This window comes from Vitis vinifera, chromosome 10, assembly GCF_030704535.1.
Source record: "Vitis vinifera cultivar Pinot Noir 40024 chromosome 10, ASM3070453v1".
Taxonomy (NCBI): Eukaryota; Viridiplantae; Streptophyta; class Magnoliopsida; order Vitales; family Vitaceae; genus Vitis; species Vitis vinifera.
This window is the reverse complement of record NC_081814.1, coordinates 1,535,045-1,553,933: the sequence shown is the minus strand read 5'-3', so window position 1 is coordinate 1,553,933 and position 18,889 is coordinate 1,535,045. Positions and strand designations below refer to the sequence as shown.

Genomic DNA, 18,889 nt, shown 5'->3' with positions numbered 1-18,889 from the left:
GGACTATATTATTATTACAGATGAATCAGCAGCCTTTCCATCTCTGGGAAGGACTTTTAAAACTAAATGGTGGGATGCATTGAAAAATGATGCATCTACTGAGGTAGTCAAGCAGTATTTCCTCAAGAACCCCTCACAAGTCTCAGCCAGTGATGATATGTCTCAGTTTCTCCTCAAAAAACAGCAGTTACAAGCCATGCTCGCAGCAGCTAAGACCCCTCAAGAGTTTCAGAAAATCCTTGATGAAGGAAGCTCAAGCGTTTCCCAAGAAAATTCTTATGCAGAGTCTGACGATTCTACAAGCTACCTTCCAGACAATGGTGATGACTGTGAAGGAATCCTTCCTCCCATAAGAAGATCTAAGTAATCATCAGCCTTTTGTCTTCCATCAAAAGTATTTTACAAGCTTTGCAGTTTCTGTTCCAAAAGCAGCAAGCATGTGTCTTCACAGTATAAAGCAGCTTGCCAGATGTCTTCTCAGCCGAAAAAGGGTGTTTCGGGGTTTTTCGGTATAAAAGTGAATCTTACTATTCACTATTCACTATTCACTATTCACTATTCAAGCACGGGTCTACTATTCATGGTTACTTTTCAAGATTCCTTTTTTGCCTATTTAAGGAGGCTCGGGCCTCATTTGTAAGCACGTTCATTTTTACGTTCAATTTTAAGCTGAAGCTCTCCCTTCTCTCTTCTTTCTCTCTCTCTCTTCTCTCTTCTCTCTCTCTCATCATGTAACCTCTTCAAGCCTTCAAGCTTTCTTCAAGCTTTCTTCCCTTGTCCATTGTAAGATATTTCTCCTTATGTATAATATAAGTATGTTTTGATTACCTCCTATATGGATGGTTTTTAATTAAGTTTTAATTTTTATTTTATTTTTCATTTTATTTTATGATCTGATACCGCCTATATGGTCGGTTTTAATTAAGCTTTATTTTTAAGTTTATGTTTTTATTTTGTACCGCCTACATGGTCGGTTTTAAGCTTATGATGAACTAACAAGTTTTTTGGTTCTTTATCTTTAAATTTCTTTGTTGGATATCTTCTGTATTTTCTAACCCTCTTCTTTGTTTTGAATCACTGGCGTAATTCATTTGTTCATTTGCATATGACCTTGTCCTGGGTGTCTATGGTATCAGAGCCATGTGGGAGGGAAGTTGGGTCCTTGTTTTGGGTGTTCTTGGACTATCCTAGGATAGGTAGCAGTGTGCCTGGGAGCGCGAGCCCTGCCGGTTGAGCCGTTGTTAGCCGTGGATAGGCGTTTGTTAGGCTATAAGAGGGTTGGGGTGACGTCTCATAAGGTTTGTCAATCTGCTATTAGGCTCTAGATCAAAAACCCTAAAATGAGTTCAATTTTCCGAACCATGTCTAGGAGATCCAGTGATTCTCAAGATACTGTTGTAAACAGTGAAGAGATCAATTATCCTAAGATTCAAAATGATTTAGATGATTGGAAATTACCCAAGGTGTCTAATCAAGAAATTTATAAGAAAGAAACCTTTAAGTTCTTCACAGATTATACCATTAAGACCTCTGAAATGACAGTCAGTTTAGAACAAGACGACCAAGTCATAAGACTTCTAGATAACAGAGCCGTTGAAAAGCATAAGAAAGATGGCTATAATTTCATACACTTTGGTATGATTCAAGTAGCAGCTAAGCCTTTGACAAGATTAGGTTTAAACACCGCTATTGTCATGTGTTTAAGGGATAATAGGCATCTCGAATATAGAGATTCTATTATAGGTGCAGTCCAAGCTGGACTGAATGATGGCCCAGTTTATTTCCAATGTTATCCTAACTTCACAGTTAGATTAAGAGATGCAGACATCTTAGATTCAGTTGTCCTGCATATTAAGACTCATGGCTTTAAGATCAAACCAGGAAACAGTCCTGTTTCTATCATAACCAGGTTTGCCTATAAGAGCATGAACACAAGCGTGGGATCCGGGGCTCTTTGCACCAGTCCTAAAGGTGAGACCACCTATTTTCACTCTGATATGCTAGATAAGTCGGATTTCATCATCCCCAAGAAGATCTTGTGGAAAGATGTTGATTTCCCTGAAAATTGGCATTTTGCTAATGCTGTTCCAGCCATAGCACAGCGTTCTGAAAGTATTGAACAAATAGTTCAATATCCAGATGGAGGAGGAGAACTGGTCTTCTCCAAATCTTTCAGACATTCCAGCAGCCCTAGAGTTTCTATTTATGAACCCTCTAGAGCTTCAAGCTCTTCCATCCCAGTTAGAACCACTAGGGAAGAAGAAGGATCCAGCTCAGGAAATCCTAAGAACGTTAAGCTAACAGGTGTCAGAAGTTACACCAATGTGGCTAGACCATTTTACTCTGAGGAAAATGAGTCTACTCAGGAATCCCAACAGGATGAGTCCCCTGTTATGTCTCCTACCTATTCCCAGATGATTAACACAATAAGCCTAAGTGATGAGGACTTTGAGATCAACAAGGATCTCTTAAGAAAGGACTTCTATTCTGAAGTCAATAAGCAAAGAAATGATTGGTTCTTTAACACTGTCCCTAAGGTCATTAGAACCATTTACCAAGAAGAGTTCTATGCCTACTTAAGACAAGAAAAGAAGAATATTAAGTTTTGGATCTGGTTTGAACTCTTCAAACAAGAGGAATATCCAGATTATCCATGTAAGCATATCAACAACACCTCTACAAAAACTAAGATATGGAAAACCAGTGACAACATTATTATAGAATCCATTCATCCTCCTGAAGCTAAGATAGAAAAGAATATTAATGGAACCATAGTCACAGCTTCACCTTTTAAGACTAAGCCAGAGGATAAAGGAACTGCTAGTGCATCCGATATTAGAAGGATCATGGAACAAATCAATTATACTAATATGTTTCTCATAACCCTTGGAAATCAAGTCAATAGAGTTGAGGAGATTATTGAAATTCAGGATCACCTTAAGAAGCCTTTTGTTAAGAATGATAATAAGCCTTTGTTTAAGCCTTTTGAATTATCTAAGAAATTCCAGGAAAATCCTCAAATTGATCAAGCTTTCATTGATAAAATAAGCCAAAAGGTTAAAGATAATCTTGTTATCCCTGAAACACCTCAACCTTCCCATAGGAGAATCCTTTTGGTTAAAAGGAATATTAGTCCTAAAGCAAAGGATAATGGACTAATTAGGCTAACCAGAGAACCTTCTATCCAAAACCCTTTTAAGGATCATGAGGATAAACAAGAAAAAAGGATTATCCTTAATGCCCTGACTATTAAAGATCTTCAAGAAGAAATAGGGCAGTATAAGAAGGATATTGAGAATCTAAGACAACCTACAAGCTCAGAAATCCCTATCCCTCAGGATTATATCAACAGGGTAGGTTTTTACCACAGTAGTACTAGAAAGGAAGACTTTGAAAAAGTTCTTGAATCTTCACAAGACAATAGTGATAAGATAAATGCATACTTAAAATACTATTAGTAAAGTTATCTTCCAAAGGTGGGAAGTCTTCCTTACTATAGTAATTAAGAATAAATTTATCCTTGATATTATTGCTTTAATTGATTCAGGTGCAGCTTTGAATTGCCTACAAGAAGGTCTTGTACCTACCCAATTTTATGAGAAAACCAGGCAAGCCCTCTTTGGTGCTAATGGTAAAAAGCTTATTATCAAGTACAAGCTATCTAATGCCCATATTTGTAACCAAGGCATTTGCATTAAGCAAACCTTCATTCTTGTTAAAGATCTCAAGGAGAAAGTCCTCCTTGGTGTCCCTTTCTTAAGCTCCATCTTTCCTATGTGGGTAGATGATCAAGGTATAAAGACTAAACTTTTAGATAAGGAAATTCTGTTTGAATTTGCCAATCCACCTGGAGAAAGAAGTATAAACACCATAAAAGATCAGGTGATTAAGGCTAAGCAAAATCATATTAATCTCTTAAAACAAGAGATTGCTCTGGTTAGAATAGAAGATCAACTGAAGATTAAGAAAACCCAAGATGCTATAGAAAGCCTTAAGAATAAGATTATTAAGGAAGTCTGTTCTAACATTCCTAATGCTTTTTGGCACAGGAAGCAGCATGAGGTAGAATTACCCTATGAGCCTGATTTTAGTGAGAAAAATATTCCCACTAAAGCAAGACCAATCCAAATGAACAAGGATTTGTTAAGCTATTGTGAAAAAGAAATCCAGGATCTCATGGATAAGAAGTTGATAAGGAAGTCTAAATCCCCTTGGAGTTGTTCAGCTTTCTATGTTCAGAAACAAGCAGAACTTGAAAGAGGAACACCTAGACTAGTCATCAACTATAAGCCCCTCAATGATGTTTTAAGATGGATCAGGTATCCTATCCCAAATAAAAAAGACCTCCTTCAAAGATTAGGGAAGTCCAAAGTTTTCTCTAAGTTTGACATGAAATCAGGATTTTGGCAAATCCAGATTGCAGAAAAAGATAGGTACAAAACAGCCTTTGTGGTCCCATTTGGTCATTACGAGTGGAATGTAATGCCCTTTGGCCTTAAGAATGCACCTTCTGAGTTTCAAAACATAATGAATGAAATCTTTAACCAGTTTTCTGATTTCATTATTGTTTACATTGATGATGTTTTGATTTACTCAGATTCTGTTGAGCAGCATTGGAAGCATCTCAATAGGTTTATTGAGACTGTTAAGAGCAATGGTTTAAGCTTGTCAGCCACTAAGATTAACCTCTTTCAAACTAAAGTAAGATTCCTAGGTCATCATATTCACCAAGGAACATTCACCCCCATTCAAAGGTCAATTGAGTTTGCTGATAAGTTCCCTGATGAAATTAAGGATAAGAAACAATTGCAACGTTTCTTAGGAAACCTTAATTATGTGTCAGATTTCATACAAGATTTAAGCCAATTATGTGCCCCTTTAAGACAAAGACTTAAGAAAAATCCAGTTCCTTGGAATGAGGATCATACCAAGATTGTTAAAATAGTAAAGTCTAGAGTCAAAACTCTACCATGTCTCGCCTTAGCTGATCATAAAGCCTTTAAGATTGTTGAGACTGATGCTTCTGATATAGGTTTTGGTGGAATTCTTAAGCAAAGAAGTAATAACCAAGAATTGTTGGTTAGATTCACTTCTGGAACCTGGAACCATGCCCAACTCAACTACAGCACCATCAAAAAGGAAATTTTAAGCATCGTTTTATGCATTTCAAAATTTCAAGACGATCTTTTAAATCAAGAATTTTTATTAAGAGTGGATTGCAAATCTGCAAAATCAGTTTTACAAAAAGATGTTAAAAATATAGCTTCTAAACATATTTTTGCTAGATGACAAGCTATTTTAAGCAATTTTGATTTTCAAATTGAGTATATTAAAGAAGAAAATAACTCAATCCCTGATTTCCTAACTCGTGAATTTTTGCAGGATTCACAAGACCATGGCTCCCAAAACAGAAAAGCAATCCTTTAAGAAATCATCATCTTACATGAAACCTCACTCAGTCTTATCAGAAAAATTCAAGCCTTTGTATTATGATTTTACTTCAAGATCTCAGGGATCTACTTCTGATCCTAATCCTCCTATTCTTAAGCATCCTTCCTCCCCTGTTGTGGAAGAAGGAAATATTTCTGGTTCTCTACCTTTGGTGGAAGAACCCATCCCCTTAAACTTATCTACTTTTGATACTAACCCCTTATCTGTTCATAAAAGTATTTGTGATTTGCAGGCTAGGTGCAGGACCCTTGAAAAAAAGCTAGAAATAGCTAATTTTCACAAAAAAGATATAAGCCAAGCCCCTTTTTCCCCACTGGAAATTGGTGAGAAAAAACCATTCACCCCACTGGTGGATGAGAAATTAAGTAAGGATGAGCAGGAGTGTATTATCTTTAGAATGTTTCACCGAAGGAGTGAGATCTTGTCCACTCTTAAGCCAGCTGATCTTTATCAGCTAATTTGTGAAAAGGCCAAGTCCAGTGCAGAAGAAAAACAAATTTTTATTTCGGCTTATCTTCAGGATCTGCACATTTATTTCTCAGCCATTCCTGGTCTCAGTGTTCCAGGATTAAATTTAACCAAGGAAATGGAATTTGATGGCTCAAAGCTTTGCAGAAGTTGTACTGAACCGCTTCTTCATCAACAAGACAACAAGCCAATTTGCAACTGCAATAGGAATTTTACTATCAGCAGAGCTTGCATTGATCTACAGTACTACCAGCCAATTAACCTTGTCTTTAATGGGGAAGTTTTAATCCTAACTCCTGAAAAACTTCTTGATTATGGTTTGGTTTATCAACTTATCTGTTCTGATCCAAGTCAAGCTAGCAATTTTGGCAGAAAGGTTAATCTAAGCTTAACACAAGGTTTTAAGCTAAACAAGAAGTTTGCTGATGCCATTTTTATTAGCAAAGCACCTGAATGGATTTCTAGAGGCAACGTTATTCCAGCACAACACTATGTTAATATTCATTACCAGAATAGAAGACCTACTCTTCTGTCCAGTCCCTTAGTTCAATCCGACATTTGCGGAGAACCAATTATTAAGCAAATCAAGCATTGGAGAGCCAGAGTCATCAGCAGAGACTTTGAAGCCTACCCAAAAAACATGGGGCATCTCATTGCTGCAGATTCCCTACATCAGATATTTTGCAGCAAAAAGATTGATCCTTTACCATTCAAATCCACTATTCAAGATACTCAGCTCCTAATGGATCACCGCTCGGAATATATTCCTCCCTAATTAACTGATCAGCAGTCATTCCAGCCGAAAGCAAGCTTCCGGGTCAAAAGTCAATATTGCTATAGTTCCCTTTACTGTTCACTATTCACTATTCAAGCACGGGTCTACTGTTCATGGTTACTGTTCAAGATTCTTTTTTTTGCCTATTTAAGGAGGCTCGGGCCTCATTTGTAAGCACGTTCATTTTTACGTTCAATTTTAAGCTGAAGCTCTCCCTTCTCTCTTCTTTCTCTCTCTCCCTTCTCTCTTCTCTCTCTCTCATCATGTAACCTCTTCAAGCCTTCAAGCTTTCTTCAAGCTTTCTTCCCTTGTCCATTGTAAGATATTTCTCCTTATGTATAATATAAGTATGTTTTGATTACCTCCTATATGGATGGTTTTTAATTAAGTTTTAATTTTTATTTTATTTTTCATTTTATTTTATGATCTGATACCGCCTATATGGTCGGTTTTAATTAAGCTTTATTTTTAAGTTTATGTTTTTATTTTGTACCGCCTACATGGTCGGTTTTAAGCTTATGATGAACTAACAAGTTTTTTGGTTCTTTCTCTTTAAATTTCTTTGTTGGATATCTTCTGTATTTTCTAACCCTCTTCTTTGTTTTGAATCACTGGCGTAATTCATTTGTTCATTTGTCATATATATATATATATAAAATGATTGAAAATAAAGCATTACATATCTAAGTTATTTTTAAAACATATTTAAAAATATAAAAAATAAATTAAAAATATTTAAAGATCTCAAACACACTTTTGTTTTAAAAAAATATTATAGAACAATTTTCAAAAAATATTCTTAAATATATTTTAAATAATGCTTCCCAAAAAATACCTTAATCCCTTAGTGAAAAGATGATGAACTACTTTGTGTAGCATAAATAAAAACTTGTCTCTAACAAAATAAAAATGTAACAATATTATATAGAAATTCTAAAATTGGATTACATTTAAGAAACCTTAAATGTTGCGTAAAGTATAATATCTAAATAATTAAAAATAATATAAAAATGCATGTCTATTTACATACAAAAAAATTTAAGTTGTTAGGTAATTCGTCCTATCTTACCCTAATGAGAATTAAAAAGTTGGGGAAAAAAATCATGGTTCATCACGAGATTCACAAGGATCATCAAAGGCAATATCCACATTACAATTTATTTCTTTTTTATGTACAATTGCATCCGAGCCACACGCCCATTCCGGTCTCCCTATCTGAAGAACCTCCCATGGCGAACATGGATAAGGCCAAAAGCATCCACCAACTCAACGGAGATTTGTACCGTGCTCTGATGGAAAAGAACTCCAAGGATGTGCTGGATTGCTTCAAAAGACTTCCAAAGGACGAAGGTCCATTGCACATAATCACCATACATAAAGACACCGTTCTCCATATGGCCTGTTACTCCAAGCAGCGAGATCTCGCTCTCGAGTTACTGAAACTGTTGCCCCCCAGTCTTAACGACCGACTCACCAACACCAAAAACGATGTGGACAACACTATCCTCCACGAGGTAGCCACTAACTCTTCAAATTGATAAATGGTAGTTTTTTTCATTCATACTTTCATTTGTTCATGTACAGAGTATATATAGAGGGTAATCACCATTCTAAGAATGGGAAAGAATGATACAAGGAAAGAATGATATAAGGAAATAACAACTAATATCCTAATATCTCAACTTTTCTAATATCTCAATATTCCTAGTATCTCAATATTCCTAATATCTCAATATTCATAATATCTCAACTTTCCTAATATCTAAACATTCCTAATATCTCAACATTAAATGATATAAGGAAAGAATGATATAAGGAAAGCATTCCTAATATCTCAACACTCCCCCTAAAGTTGGTGCATAGATGTCACACATGCCCAACTTGTCTAAAAATTTTGAGAACACTTGACTTGAGACAGCTTTGGTAAGGATATCGGCCAATTGATCTTCTGATCGAATCTTAGGCAATTCCACAATCTTATCATCCAACTTTTCCTTAATGAAGAATCTATCCACCTCGACATGCTTTGTACGATCATGTTGTACTGGATTATGAGCAATGTCACATGCGGCTTTATTGTCACAAAACAATCGGATTGGTTGCCTAGATAGGTAACCTAAATCCTGTAAGAGGAGTCTTAGTCATAATGCCTCACAAAGTCCTAGAGCCATACCTCTAAATTCCGCTTCTACACTTGAACGAGCGACGACATTCTGCTTCTTACTTTTCCATGTCACAAGATTACCACCTACAAAGGTAAAGTAACCAGATGTAGATCGCCTATCATCCACTGCACCGGCCCAATCAGCATCAGTATATACTTCTATACTCTGATGATCAACATTTTTAGCGAACAAAATTCCCTTCCCAGGAGCATTCTTCAAATACCTCAAAATACGCATGACTGCATTCATATGTTGCTCTCCAGGATTATGCATGTATTGACTTACTACACTCAATGCATAAGCAAGATCTGGTCTTGTATGATCTAAGTACATTAATCTTCCCACAAGTCTCTGGTATCTTCCTTTATCGATTGATACTTGATTAGGCTCAACACACAATTTCAGACCTTCTTCTATTGGTGTATTAATAGGTTAACATCCCGACATTCCAGTCTCCTGTAAAAGATCTAAGACATACTTTCTTTGAGATAAAAAAATTCCTTCACTTGATCGAGAAACTTCAATCCCAAGAAATTATTTCAGAGGACCTAGATCTTTCATTTCGAATTCTCTAGATAGATAATTTTGCAAAGCTTTTCTTTCTTCAGGATCATTTCCTGTAACTACCATGTCATCCACATATACGATGAGTGTCGTAATCTTACCATGTTGCTTTTTTAGGAATAAAGTGTGATCTGAATTACTTTGACGATAGCCAAAAGCTCTCATTGACTTTGTGAACCTTCCAAACCATGCTCTCGGGGATTGCTTCAACCCATACAATGACTTCTTCAATTTGCACACCTTCTGACATTGTTTTTCTAACACCATGCATCCTGATGGAAGATCCATATATACTTTTTCAGATAACTCGCCATGCAGAAAGGCATTTTTCACATCGAATTGTTGTAATGGCCAATCTAGGTTTGCAGCTAAAGACAATAATACTCGAATTGTGTTGATCTTAGCTACAGGTGCAAATGTCTCTGTGTAGTCAATTCCATAAGTTTGAGTGTACCCTTTTGCTACCAGTCTTGCTTTAAATCGTTCAATACTACCATCTGCCTTGTACTTCACAGTATAGATCCAACGACACCCAACTGGCTTCTTTCCTAATGGACATTCTACGAGTTCCCATGTTTCATTCTTCTGCAATGATTTCATCTCTTCATTCATGGCTGCTTTCCACCTTGGATCAGCTAAGGCTTCCTGCACACTGTTAGGAATAGATACAGTAGATAATTGATTTACAAAAGACTTATTTGATTCAGACAAACGATGGGTAGACACATAGTTGCTCATGGGATATTCGACTTTAGTAGACAATTCAGGTTCATATGTGGGTTTAGGAATACCTCTATTATGACGATGTGGTATCATGAATGGATCAGGTTCCAAATTAAGAACACCCTCAACAGACGACGATTGGTTTGGTATTTCAGTGAAGACATCTTCGGACCTAAATTGTTGACCACTCATATCCAACTCACCCACTTCCTGGTTCACTAGTTCAGATTGTCCAGATTCATCTTCCTCAGAGATATGATAATCATAATCGAGAGTCTGAATTTCCTTATGGTACTCCCCCTGAAGTTCAGACTCAGATGAAAAATACATTGAATCTTCATGAAACACCACATCCATTGTAATATACATTTGTCGAGTTGGAGGATGGTAACATCGATATCCCTTTTTGTGCAATGCATATCCAACAAACACACATTGCAATGCATGAGAAGTTAACTTGGTGCGTTGGTGCTTGTGTAGATGCACAAATGCCACGCAACCAAAAACACGAGGAGGTAGATTTGGGACGGTTGGGGCAACTACGGCATTAGTAAGAGCTTGGAGAGGTGTTTGAAAGTTAATTGAGCTAGAAGGTACCCGATTGATCAAGTATGCGGCAGATGTGATTGCTTCTCCCTAATAAGATATCGGTGTTTTTGCTGCTATCAAGGAAGCACGAACAACCTCTAACAAGTGTCGATTTTTTCGTTCAGCGACTCCATTTTGCTGGGGTGTTTTGGAACAAGTAGTCTGATGAATGATGTCATGTCCTTCCAAATACTTTTGAAGATCAGAACTTTGATATTCTCCACCATTATCACTACGCAGAACCCGAACCTTTGCATTGTACTGAGTTTCAATCATTTTATGAAATTTTTGAAACAACAAGTTCACTTCATCTTTGGTCTTCATCAAGCATAACCATGTCATTCTGGTACAATCATCAATAAAAGTAACAAACCAACGTGAGCCACTCAAAGTTGGGACTTTGGATGGGCCCCAAACATCAGAATGTATAACCATAAAAGGAAATGGACTTTTATTCAAAATTAACGGAAACAAAGCACGATGGCTTTTAGTCAATTCACAAATATCACAACGGAAACCAGAAATATCACTCTTTGCAAACAAACTAGGAAACAATTTTTTTAAATAACCAAAGGAAGCATGTCCCAGACGTCGATGTCATAACCAAATTTCAGACTTTTTCTTCTCCCCCTCAGATCCATCTGCCATCAAGGCTTGTTGCAACTTATTTGAATCCTTTGATTGCAAGTCCAAGTAATAGAGTTTTCCCTGTTTAATACCACAACCAATCGTCTGTCTTGTTTGGATGTCCTTAATCACACAAAATTCAGGCTAAAAAATGACAATACAAGATAAGGCTGTAGCGATTTGAGAAACTGACAAAAGATTATAATCTAAAGATGGAACAACTAAAACAGAATCCAAATTCAAAGTATCAGTGAGAGTTAAGGATCCTTCCCCAATGACTGGGGTTGTGTTACTATTGGCTGTGGAAATAATTTTTTGTGAGGAAGGTCTAAGGGGTGAAACCTGTCTAGAATCAAAAGTCATATGATCTGTAGCACCAGAATCAATTATCCATGCACTATTAATAACAGGTGTAAAAGTATTTAAAAACTTACCACCATGATCAATAGCGGCTACCAATGCAGAGGCTTTCTCAGCAACATTAGCCTCTATTTTTATTTCGACAACAATTGCAGTCGAGGTTTTCTTGGGATCCTTCTTCCGTTGATCACGATTATTATAATTAATAACAAAGTGTTGATAGCCTAAACATGATCTAAAGGTCCATGGTTTAAACCCTTGGTTCCTTATTGTTTTCCTGGTCATACCAAGAGTCGTTGCTTTGAAATTGTGGGATATCCAGACTGGTGAGACCAGTCTTATTGAAGGGAGTGCATTTGAAGGTTGACTTATCAATATTAGGGATTGTCTTAGGATGGTTGATCGCTATTGGACTACCATAGCGACAAAATATCCAGGATTTCAGTTCCATGGCTCTGATACCATCTTCAAATTGTTAAATGGTAGTTTTTTTCATTCATACTTTCATTCGTTCATGTACAGAGTATATATAGAGGGTAATCACCATTCTAAGAATGAGAAATAATGATACAAAGAAAGAATGATATAAGGAAATAACAACTAATATCCTAATATCTCAACTTTCCTAATATCTCAATATTCCTAATATCTCAATATTCCTAGTATCTCAATATTCCTAATATCTCAATATTCATAATATCTCAACTTTCCTAATATCTAAACATTCCTAATATCTCAACACTAAATGATATAAGGAAAGAATGATATAAGGAAAGCATTCTTAATATCTCAACACTAACAACTCCATGACTGACGTTGCCACTGAAATATTGAACAGAACTCCGAAGTTGCTTACTGCTCGTAACATCCTTGGAGAGACGCCTCTCTTTCGAGCGGTCCGGTATGGGAAAGATGAAATGTTCAAGCTACTAGCTGAGAAGCTTGACCGTATGGATTTTGAAACTGAAGAAGATCGTAAAGCCTGTTTGCAGAGGAATGATGGAACAACTATTCTCCATATTTCCGTATTTACTGAGAATTTTGGTAAGTTCTCAGTAAACCACTAGAAAGAATATGGATTCCTTCATAAGTATTTATTTTAATTAGTGAAAATCTTAATTAATTTAGATTAAAATTTGAGTTGATTTCCACTTTTGTACCTCTAATCTAGTGCTAATATAGCTGTTTCTTTACTTTCTGTTAAAAACTATGTGAACAGACTTGGCGCTGTTGATTGCGGAAAGATATGAAGATTTAATTAGCGCCTGGGACTCTAACCAAATGACGGCTCTTCAACATCTAGCATGCAACCCATCGGCATTTCTCAGTGGATGCGAACACGGACATCTGAGGCGATTCATCTACTCTTGTATAGTATCTTTATTCTCTTCTCCACTCACTGGATTAATTAAATTCTTTTCGCACTGTTATAATTTTCATAAGGGTTTTCAGTATGTGCCCAAATACTTTGAAAAGTTGTTTAAAAATCAGAAGAGGGCTTGTACTCCTTGCCTTGGTATAGCTTTGGCTTACGTTCCTTTTGGGAATAGCAAATTGAATATCAATGCCTTTCTTTTTTCTTCTTTTTGACATAACTAAGAAAAGGTTTTCCAGGTTCGTCCAGTCTTTCTGTTTGTCATACTATCTGTTTTTCACTTTCCATGGTCTTTTTTTTTTTTTCCCTGAAGAATTACATCGTGGAATTCATACCAACCAAGCGTTTTTCAGGTATTTCAAACAAGGCCAGGGGAAGTCGGTGTCAAGATCTTAAATCTGATGGTAGGTTCTTGGGACTCTGATAGTCTAATGTTTATTTCTCTCTCTAATGTCTTAAATGCTGATATACAAAGAAAATCACCATTTGTTTAATTAGCCCTCCACTAGGGCAGATTCACGGCATATTTAAATGTTTTTTTTTCTTCTTTTTTTCCTTTTTTGTCCCATTAAAACTGTAATTTTTTTTTTTTAAAGGAAAATTTGAGAGCTTCATAACATTTTTTTAAGACAATTAATATTAAAAAAAAAAAAACAATTTTTGGGAATAATTCTCAATTAAATGTTTTTAAAAACAAAATTTTCTTAATTTAAATAGTTCTTAATTATCAAAAAACAATTTTTGAAAATAATTTTATTTATCAACTCAAATGTATATGGAAACAATTTTACTTGCTTATTCCCTATATAAAGTTATTATACACCCGCCTACAATGCAAATATTTTCAAAGTATTCTCCATCTTTCCAATGGTTGTTTAAAGCATAAAAAATAATTAAAAATATCTAAAATTTATTATAAAAAATAACTTGTTATGAGAATAAACTCTAAAAGAACTATTTTGTATCAAAAGCCTACCAAATATATTTTCTAAATTTTCTAAAAATAAAAATAAAAAATAAACTATTTTTAAGAATAGTTATCAAACATAGTCTTAACTTCAACAAATTAAATGAATTTAGGTTTTTTCCTTAAACTTCTATGTAAAAAGAACCTGGAATTTGGCTTACACAAAATCTTTTCTTAGTATTATCAATAGAGGGTCTTTTGCGTTGTCATTCATATGAAGCATTTGAATTTATTGTTCTTCGTTCTTGAGAAGTTTTCATGCTAAATATAAGGGAACTACTGACTTTTATTTTATTGAAAAGCTAAATCACGCTTTAGATGGCCCGTTTGGGAAGCACTTTTGGAAGAAAAGCATAGATATGAAGCAGCTTGCGAACTTGCCAATAAGTTACTAGAAAGTGATACTTCATGGGAGGCTACGAATCCTCAAGCAGTGGACCGAGGTGTGCCTACAAAGTCCATTTCTGTGCAAGAGAAAGGAGGAGGCTCATTGGTATCATCAAAAGAAAAGGAAAAAGTGGAGCTCTCTATTGTCCTGCAACACCCAGATGAAAAGAAAGGAAAAACCTCTCCAAAAGGCAATAGAACTAGATTCAACAATATCAGGAACAAGGAAACTCCATTGTTTTTGGCAACAATATCAGGCATTCCAGAGATTGTCGGTGAAATACTCAAGAAGTACCCCCAGGCAATTGAGCATTATAATGACCAAGGAAGGAACATACTTCATGTAGCGATCAATTACCGCCAGATAGAGATTTTTGATGTGGTAGTTAAGATGGAAATGCCAGCCAGGAGGCTACTACGGGCAACAGACACTAAAGGGAACTCCATTCTGCATATGGTTGGAAAGAAAGAAAAACGCTACGTCTCGAGAAAAACACGATCCCCTGCAATCCAATTGCAAGAGGAGTTGCTCTTGTTTGAGGTGCACTTCCACTACCCCATTCATAATCTTGTTAGGGTCCATGATCCAGTAGCTTGAGTTAATATTGTTAGAAATATGGAATAATTGTATTCTATTCTGTGATTAACAGAATATACATCAGTGCCTTTATATAGGAGGCATATGTGTGTAGTACAAGGGTGCAGTACAAGGGTGCGGTACAAGTGTGCAGTACAAGTACTGTGCGGTACAAGTGTATAGTACAAGTACTATACAAGTAACCTAACTGGGCCTAGAGCCCATAATATAATATACTTTAACAGCCCCCCTCAACTTCAAGGTGGATGTGAGACCAACTTGAGGTTGTCAACTAAATCACGAGTGCGTCTCTTAGGAAGAGACTTGGTGAAGATATCTGCAAGTTGATCTTTGGAGGAGACGGAGAAAAGCTTAAGAGCACCATGGACAAGATGATAACGGATAAAATGACAATCAATCTCGATATGTTTAGTCCGTTCATGAAAGACATCATTGTGAGCAATATGAATGGCACTCTGGTTGTCACAATAAAGAGGAGTAGCAGAGGAGGTGGATACACCCAAATCCTTAAGAAGCCATCTTAGCCAAAGGAGCTCAGATGTGGTATCAGCAAGGGCACGATATTCTGCTTCAGTACTGGAGCGGGCCACAAAAGTTTGTTTCTTACTTCGCCAAGAAATCAAAGAAGAACCAAGGAGGAAGCAATAACCTGTAGTGGACCTGCGATCAGTAGGATCTCCTGCCCATGTTAGAAATATAGAATAATTGTATTATATTCTGTGATTAAAAGAATATACATCAGTGCCTTTATATAGGAGGCATATGTGTGTAGTACAAGGGTGCAGTACAAGGGTGCGGTACAAGTGTGCAGTACAAGTACTGTGCGGTACAAGTGTATAGTACAAGTACTATATAAGTAACCTAACTGGGCCTAGAGCCCATAATATAATATACTTTAACAAATATGATGATAATGGCCCAAAAATGAGAGTACTACTGGTTCATGTGGTTTTTCTTCTATATGCAGCGTGTGAAGGAATACTCTAAATCCCATTTCCTCAAGGTCTTCAACCATAACAACCAGACTGCAGATGAATTATTTGCTTCCAACTACTGTGAACTTCATGAGGAAGCCAAAGAATAGCTGAAGCGCACCGTTGAAAACTGCACCATTATGGCTGTTCTTATTGCTACCGTTGCCTTTGCTGCAGCCTACACTATACCAGGAGGACCAAATCAAAGCACTGGTATCCCACTCCTCCTTTCTCAACCATTCTTCGTGGTTTTCACCCTGGCGGATGTAATCTCCCTCACTTATGCCTTGACATCTGTCATCACATTTATCTCAATCCTCACATCTCCATTTCAGTTACAAGACTTCAAGAAGTCTCTTCTTCGAAAGTTGATGCTCGGTTTTACGTTTTTGATCCTTTCCGTGTCGATGATGATGGTGGCATTTGGTGCAATAGTCATCCTTATGATACAAAATAAGGAAAGGTGGACCAAAATTGTCCTATACTCGGTTGCATTCCTCCCAGTTATTATTTTTGCGCTCTCATATTCCCCGCTATATTATAGACTCCTGAAAGCTTGCACTGGTCTGCTCAATCTTGCACTTGAACTTTGCCCCAAGTGTACTTGTGTTTCTCCACCATCATGGACAACCAAGTTTTTCAACCGCGGAGAATCCAAGCCCAACCGCCCTCAATCTCAAACATTCAGTTCCAAATGCCCTTCTACATTTCAAACCACTGATTCTTCAGTTTGAAAGGCCGATGAGGACCTATGTATGTATGTATGAATGATTTGACTGCTTCTTTCTCATTTATTTGCTTAGAACTGATTGTACAAATGTTATGTAATAAGTTAACAAATGAAAAAAATGAAATGGAAGGTTTTAATAAATGCAGAAAAAACCCAACACCAAGGAGGCAAAACAATGGAACTAATTAAGCATCACTGTTTTCTTCAACTTAAGAGGAAAAATGTAGAAATTTCAGACGAGCAAAAGGGCCAAAACCACTATCAGAATGATAATAACAAAGGGAAAAGATGACAAAAGTTCAGCGCCTCTTTTTGGAAAAAAGGCCGAACATCATTTAGCTTTGTTGGCGAAGACAAAACATTAATAATACATGTTCCGAGTAAGAAGATTGAAAAGTAAACAAACAAATAATTCTATGTGTAGTAGTATTGCTAATTCATTTACCGGTGTCATGTCTATTCCATCACTCTTGTTGAGTGGTATTGCTAATTCATTTAAGGGAAAAAAAATTAAACAAAGGATTAAGAAGCATTGATCCAAAAATGATAGGGTTAAATGCCATAGAAAGAAAGGTGAGAAAAACATAACAAATGAACTTCAAATTTTCATTATTTTCAGTACCAAAAGAGTGTTTGATAAATCAATTCAATGATTTAATATGGTTTAGTGATTTAATGGTATTGGTTAAGTATATTAAGTATGTTTATTAAAATAAATTAATATTATAACTTAAAGTTAAAAATGATTTAATGTAATAAGTTAATTAAAATAATGACTTTTTCTAAATCGTAAACATCCTTTACCTTAAGTGGTCATGTCTATGCTTTCCTTTGTTTCTCTTTTATAACATGATTACTTAATATGAATGTTTATTTAATAGTTCAAAAAATTAGATTAAGTTGATTTTAATAAGCAACCTTAATATTTAAAGGAGGAATTAGATAATAAGTTTTAAATTAATAACTTAAATATAATTTTAACTTCGTTATCGGTATCATGGATCAAGGTAAGAATACGATCATTGCTTTAAAGTATATATATATCATGATGTATATGAATGATGTATCAATGTACATAATGTTTTATAATTTTAATCATATCTATTGCATGATTTTATGAAAAAATTTATGATTAGTAATTTAAACATGTGACTATGGAAATTCCAAGAGATGGTTTTATCTGGCATGTATGTTGATTTACTTGTTTGTTTGTGATTGATTATGTTATATGTTGTTTAGATCAACCCAATGGAGGATCATCACTATATTTGATTATATGATAAAAGCTCAATAATAAAAGGCGGATAAAGTTTTAATCCATTGGTGTTAAACTTCCTTATGTTTCAATTCCTTTACTTTAATGGTTAGATCATATTTATATAATTTATAAATTATTATAATTCAACCCAAGGGAAAGATTATAATAATATACTTTTTGTGTTATGTGATTATAGTTTGATCCAATGAAAAAATTATGATATGATCTCTTACGCTTATGATTAATGTGATATTTAATTAATTTTGTAGTAGTTAGATTATTGTAAAGTGTAGTGTTAAATATTATCATGACATAAAAATAATTTTGTATGAATTAGTTTTTTTTTTTTTTTTTTTGCAACAATGAATCCTAATGCTATTAGATAGTCTGGAATTGAACAATTAAGTGGGGCAAACTTTGAAAAAAGAAAGAAACGAATTGGAATTGTTCTTGACTATAACAATTTAGACTATGTCTTAAGAGAACTTACACCAACAAAGTATACTTTTGAAAGCACTAAGGAACAAAAGGTTTTTTTATGAAAAGTGGGAGCACTCTAATCACATGAATCTAATAATGATGAAAGGTTCAATCACTCTTGTCATTTACGAAGCAATCACCTATTCATATAATACAATAAACTATATTAAATTACTTGAGGAACAACTCTTAAGAATTTTCAAGTCCTTAGCAAGTACTTTTATAATCAAAATGATAACAATGAAATATAATGATCATAGTGGTGTATATGAACACATCGTAAAGATGAGTGATATGGCTTCTCAATTTGAAGTGAATAGACATGATAATTTCTGAAGGTTTTATCCTTCACTTCATAATGACTCTCATTCCTTCACAATTTGGCTATTTCAAAATTAA

The 18,889-nt window shown here is 35.4% G+C and overlaps 1 protein-coding gene across 2 annotated transcripts; it reads left to right on the top strand.

Moving 5' to 3' along the window:
* Positions 1–10,984: 10,984 nt before the first annotated feature.
* LOC100256611 (uncharacterized) lies at positions 10,985–16,911 on the top strand. 2 transcript variants are annotated; one of them, XR_002029515.2, is made up of 6 exons: positions 10,985–12,765; positions 12,941–13,090; positions 13,450–13,500; positions 14,366–14,991; positions 16,016–16,235; positions 16,358–16,911. XR_002029515.2 is itself a non-coding variant. In XM_019218252.2 (5 exons), the coding sequence occupies exons 1-5, from the start codon at positions 12,528–12,530 to the stop codon at positions 16,130–16,132; spliced, it is 1,182 nt and encodes a 393-aa protein (XP_019073797.2). In that variant the 5' UTR covers positions 10,985–12,527; the 3' UTR covers positions 16,133–16,342. The 2 variants fall into 2 exon arrangements, 1 of the variants encoding a protein (XP_019073797.2); XM_019218252.2 differs by lacking the exon at positions 16,358–16,911 and having other exon boundaries at positions 16,016–16,342.
* The last annotated feature ends 1,978 nt before the right edge of the window (positions 16,912–18,889 follow it).